The 5,703-nt window shown below is 50.3% G+C and overlaps 1 protein-coding gene across 2 annotated transcripts; it reads right to left on the bottom strand.

The window, feature by feature from the left end:
* Positions 1–804: 804 nt before the first annotated feature.
* Positions 805–2,885, bottom strand: LOC120680700. 2 transcript variants are annotated; one of them, XM_039962223.1, is made up of 5 exons: positions 2,381–2,885; positions 2,235–2,305; positions 1,359–2,165; positions 1,154–1,276; positions 805–1,061 (listed from the first exon to the last, which is right to left on the bottom strand). In XM_039962223.1, the coding sequence occupies exons 1-5, from the start codon at positions 2,700–2,702 to the stop codon at positions 903–905; spliced, it is 1,482 nt and encodes a 493-aa protein (XP_039818157.1). In that variant the 5' UTR covers positions 2,703–2,885; the 3' UTR covers positions 805–902. The 2 variants fall into 2 exon arrangements, with proteins under 2 accessions (XP_039818157.1, XP_039818149.1); XM_039962215.1 differs by having other exon boundaries at positions 2,235–2,885.
* Positions 2,886–5,703: the final 2,818 nt, after the last annotated feature.

The raw sequence follows: 5,703 nt of genomic DNA, 5'->3' as shown, positions 1-5,703 counted from the left end.
AAGCCAAGGGGCTGTCGACTCGAAACACGAGTCGAAGCCAAGAAACCTTCGGCTAAAAATCAAAGTGTACTCTATACACTAAGAAAGTCAAGGGGCAGTCGACTCGAAACACGAATCGAAGCCAAGAAACCTTCGGCTACAAATCAAAGTGTACGCTACAAAAAATGCCAAGGGGCTGTCGACTTGAAACACGAGTCGAAGCCATGAAACCTTCGGCCAAAAACTAAAGTGTATGCTTTACACTAAGAAAGCCAAGGGGCTGTCGACTCGAAACACGAGTCGAAGCCAAGAAACTTTCGGCTAAAAATCAAAGTGTATGCTACACAATAAGAAAGCCAAGGGGCTGTCGACTCGAAACACGAGTCAAGGCCAAGAAACCTTCGGCTAAAAGCTAAAGTGTATGCTTTACACCAAGAAAGCCAAGGGGCTGTCGATTCGAAACACGAGTCGAAGCCAAGAAACCTTCGGCTAAAAATCAAAGTGCATAATAAACAAGCCAAGAAGCCTTCGTCCAAAACGAAGTACAAACTACCGAAGTCTTTAGAGCAAGACTGCAAGGGAGGGGGAGACGCTCCCGCACAATATTGCAGCCTTCCTCCCAAAGACTTCGTCACTTCAAAACAATGAAACCCCGCAGAAACAAGAGCTTGGGAGGGGGAGATGCTTTTGAAATAAAAAACTCTTATCCCTCTGGAGATCTACAAAAGCCATCTCGAAGGATGGAACAGTTCCAGAACAAGAGCCACCACGAAGGATGGAACACATATAAACTAAAGCCATCTCGAAGGATGGAACAGTTCCAGAACAGAATCCACCACGAAGGATGGAACACATATAAGCTAAAGCCATCTCAAAGGATGAATCAGATCCAATACAAAGTCAGGCATCCACGAATCCAAGTACTAAACGAGGCTACCATCAAACCACCTCAAGAATTCAGCGACACTAGCACCTGGATTAGCAAAACTAAAACGTTCCCAATCCGTCCCGCTCACAATAACACCTCCGCCATGGATACGCAGTGGTCGAGCGTAAAGAGCATGGTTGGCAGGCACGATTGCCTAATCAAGAAACAACGAGTGAGTAGCTATACAAGTCTGGATCTCTCCCCACCACACAAAAACCCCTAACCAAAGTTGTCGCAGCTCTAAACCTGAGAAGCATCACTCTCGGTTAGAGCCCTGGAGCTTCCGCCAGCCACGGACCCTCCCGCGATATCCTCAAGACGCGCACCTTCCTCCACAACATCCTTCGCGGCTTCGCGAGCACGCCTTACCTGCGAAGAAGGATCAAAACAGTCAATAGCATAATCAAGTTTGTTCAACAAGGGAAGGCAGAGTGTAAAAGGAAAAACAAACCTCCTCTAGTCTCCGTCGCGCAGCTTCCTGAACCACTTGCCGACCAGAAAGCTTCCAAAATTTACGAAGGAAAGCCTTTTTAACAGGCTGAACCTTCGTAATCTCTTCCTCAAGCTCTGCATAATCTGGAAAGGCATAGTCCCGCACGCTAATTGTTTCTAGCTCTTGGCAACCTTCGCGAGCCAAAACAGCCATGACACTCTCACAAGTCATCACCGCAGTGTTGTCCGACACGCTGGCCAAAATCCGACCCAAGTCCTCAAACTCACCCAACAGCCAATCGAGCAGCCCTGACGCGCCACCTTCGGAGTCCTCCGGGAAAGGCAAGGGCTTAGTAACGAAAGATGCCAAAGCCTTATTGTATTCTTCGCAGATGGCCGCACTCTTGTTCAAGATGTCTTGCGAGGTGGATTCCCACATCACGCGGTCCTCCTCAACCTCCTTCTCAAGCTCTGAGATCTTGACATTTTTTCTCTCAACATCGGCTTTCAGCTGGCGAACCTCCGTTTGAAGGTTAACAACCTTCGCGGCATCTCTCTCTACCACACCACGAAGGTTCTCAAGAACACTTTCATCTAGACTCATTTTCTCCTGCATCTTTGAAATGGTCTCTTCCTGTTCGGACACTATCCCCTTCAGGAGTCCATTCTCCGATGTCAAAGAACCGCGAAGGTTCTCCAAAGCCTTGTTCTCCTTCTCCAAAGTGCTAATCCGCTCCAACAGGCGAGCCTTTTCAGCAGAGTGAGCAAGAAAATTATGCTCATCCTTCCTCGCACTACCCACAACCGCGCGGCTGGCAAGCAAAGCCTGAAAAGAAAACAAGGTTTAAAACCAACAGCGCCATTCATAGAAAAATTAACAACACTCGTCACAAACCTTCGCGCACAATGACGCTGTCATTCGGCCAAGACTTCCGGTCCCGTAAACTCCCAAACCCTTCATAAAACCTACACAAGCCAAAACACATGACAAACCTACACAAAATACAAGGCCTAAAAGAAGACAAGGCCAGAGCGCCATACCCTCAGCATCAAAATTCTCAACATCCCCGGGGAGAGCTGGCTGGTCCCTCGACGCGACCCCAGCAGCCTCATCCTCTGAAGGTTCTAGCTCCAGCAAATCCCCGAGCTCCTTCATCATGCTTGCAACATCTACTTGAAGGGGGAACCGAAGATAAGGGTCAATGTCAGGCCCTTGGAAAGCAAGGCGCCCAAAGATCGAGAAGGTACCTAGTTCAGAAAAACAATCTTTCGCTTCAACCAAGTGGACATCAGCCCCCGCGGTCCCTTGGGCCTTGTCGTCTTCGCCAGCCTGAAAAGCAATTGAATCCTTCGGGGCCTCCATGAGATCATTCTTCCCGTCAGCACGAGGAGGCACCCAGTGGGAATATCCTTCCCCCCATCCCTGTCATCATCCTTCTCTGGGGATAACTTCTCTTCAAGCAAGAGCCGGGGGGGTGCTCCACAACTCTCTTAGGCTGAACCTTCGCGAGAACCGAAGGTGCCTCCTCGTCACTTTCCTCGTCCAGAAGATTCACAACGCGAAGGGAAGATTTACCCCCCCCCTTTGCACTGCCGTCAAGACAGCACCTACAGTATCTGGCTCTGCACGGAACGAACCAAATTGATCAAGATAAAGGTGAATCATTTCACCAGTGCGCGAGTGCCAGGGAACGCTACTCTCCGTAGCGCGAAGCTCCCGCATAAAAGCATCGCTACCCAAATCCTCCCTAGTAATATGAAAAGAGTAACTGCAAGGAAAGATACCTTTCCCCCTTGAATCTTTCGAAGCGCCCGCCGCAAGCCTGATCCTGGATGTGCCCGAAGGTTTCTCAGCAACTACCTTCGGAGCCCTCGTAGACTGAGAAACAACGGGCTCAGCCTTCTTAGCCTTCTTGGCGGTTGGACCTTCAGATAACCTCGCAAAGGGTGCAGAAGTATTTGCCCCCCTTTTCTTCTCACGAGGAGCCTCGCGGGGGCCATACGAAACGCCCATCTTCAGAAAACTCCGGTTCACTCTAACCTTCTCGGAGCAAATAGCCGCAAATGAGTCACGCTCGTTCGACAAAAAAGGACCAGCAATAGCAACTGCCTCCTGCTCGATCTCTTCGACGATCATATCGTCAGAAACACCTTCGGGTTTCCTCAAGCCAAAATCTAGGAAAGGAAGCTTATCTTTCAAGCCATCAACTTGAACCTTCGAAAAAGCCCCTAGTAACCAATCCCTCGTCAACGGCCAGACCTTCATGGCTAGGTATTCTTCAATCAGATCCCGACCGCTCACGACACACGCCGCAGAAACAAACGCGGAGCAGCACTCCTTGTAGCCGGCTGCTGTCCTCCGGAACTCTGCCTTGGTAGTATGTTTGAACTCCGCAACCTTCGAGGCAAGGGGATAGGAGACTCCTCCCTAAGAATCAACACTAGGAAAACCAATCTTGGCATAAAACCAGTACTGCTCCCAATCATCTTCCCATTTGTTCTTCTGGCAATAAGATAGCTCTATTCTGTCGATCCCTTGGGTCTTGTTGGTCCTCCTTGGGTGGAACGAACAGCACCCACTGAGCAGAATATACTTGTGGATCTTCGCTAAAAGAAACCTTACGTGTCTATGGATGCATCTCGTAGAGTCTACAGAAAGCATCCACGCTAACCGGCCCATCGAAGGTTTTGACCGCCCAGAAGAACTTCGACAGCTACACGATGGCGATGGGGGTAAGATGGTGCATCCGAAGTCCAAACCGGGCCAGAATCTTCGGAAAAACGGGGTCCAGCGGAAAACGCAGACCGACAGAAAAGAAGTCCCGGAACACAACACACTCTCCATCGCGAGGGTCCGGTGTAATCTCATCACCAGGGGCACGGCAAACTCCGGGGCCAAAATACCCTTTCTGCACATAACTCTCGACCAACTCCCGGGTCGCCCACGACTGACCAAAAATGAGAGTAGCAGGAGGCTTCTCCCGGGACCCCATCAGCTCCGAAGGATCAGCGTCCACATTCGTCAAATCCTCCTCTCCCTCAGACAACTGCCTTCTCTCCTCTTCCGAAGGCTCGATGTCCTCGGATCCAATTGGCCTTGCAGTAACCTTCAACCGAGCCATCCCTAAACAAACCAAATGTTCAGAATCAAAATGAACAAATCTCGAAGATCCCAGCAAAAAGTCGAAGCGAAAACTCACAAAGACTTAGCAGAACAATCCTTCCCTTTCCACAACCGCCGCGACGAATGGGACGGAACAGGTCGCTTTCACAACCCGAAGACTGGGAAGAATCAGAAAGCGCCACGTGTCAAAATTCGACAAGCGGGCGAAAGTTCGTAAGGAATGAGAGCGTGAAAGCGACCTGTCATCCCCGCCCCCTTTTATAGGGGGTAACTTCACACTGTTCACACAACGGTAAAAACGAGGAGAAGTCAGAACGGCGGCAAATCAGACCGCGACACGTGTAAACAACACACCTTTGGGTCTCGCCCACCTCTGACCTTCGGGGGAGACGCTTTTGCACAAATGTCTTGACCGATCTTTGTTTTTTCGAGGGTTCGGCTGGCCGGGGTTGGACCTCGCCCGCGAGGGGCTACTGTTTGGGATCGCCTCCTCCCGAAGGTGGTGTGACACGAAGAGTACCGAAGGTTCCCGAAGGTCCCCAAAGGTTATGCCAAAGCTTCAGCGAAGATGACGAAGCATCAACCCGAAGGTTCTTCGAAGATGATGAAGCATCGAAGAGTTCGTCGAAGTTCGGCGCCAGAAGATGGAATCCTGAGTCGCCGGGATGCTTCGGGAAGCGCGGAGGCAAAAAATGATGAAGGTGAAGTCCCTCGAAGCTTGTCGAAGGTCGTCGCTAAAGGTCGTCGAACATCACAGAACCCGGAGGTCCACACTCTCGAAGGTTATGACAAGAACCTTCGGGTGCGGCGGGCGACTCAAGAATGGCGAGCGATGAAGGCGGCGCCACACGAAGATTGTCAAGGACCGCTACCGAAGGTTCCCAAGGGGCAAAAAAACACGTGATCCGGGTAGGAGTATCCAAGTCGGACTGTCCAACCTAGGGAAATTACAAAATACCCCTGTTGTAACCTCTTGACCTTCGTGGGGACCGCAGGGACATTTCTAGAAAGATGTAATAAGGTTGGGTGTATAAATACCCCCTCCCACCCAACGTTGTATGGGTTGGAACATTTTGTACTGGCTATAGTGCAATTTCTATTGTGCAATTCATGCTCTAGTGTTCTAACCTTTGTTCGAAAAGTATTCACTCTGTCTGGTGATCGGTCCAAAGATCCCAACACAATGCTAACGAGAAATCAGAGTGAAAGGTTGTCAACCCTACAAAGCGGATCACACACC

This window comes from Panicum virgatum, chromosome 2K (assembly GCF_016808335.1).
Source record: "Panicum virgatum strain AP13 chromosome 2K, P.virgatum_v5, whole genome shotgun sequence".
Lineage (NCBI taxonomy): Eukaryota > Viridiplantae > Streptophyta > Magnoliopsida > Poales > Poaceae > Panicum > Panicum virgatum.
This window is presented reverse-complemented; position numbering and strand designations above follow the sequence as displayed.

Excerpts from the sequence above, each read along its gene's own strand:
- LOC120680700 (XM_039962215.1), bottom strand. The coding sequence starts at position 2,702 with ATGGAGGCCCCGAAGGATTCAATTGCTTTTCAGGCTGGCGAAGACGAC. Across the intron at positions 2,166-2,234 it reads CAGCGTCATTGTGCGCGAAG|GCTTTGCTTGCCAGCCGCGC; the intron begins GTTTGTGACGAG and ends TTTTCTTTTCAG. Across the intron at positions 1,277-1,358 it reads CGCGACGGAGACTAGAGGAG|GTAAGGCGTGCTCGCGAAGC; the intron begins GTTTGTTTTTCC and ends CCTTCTTCGCAG.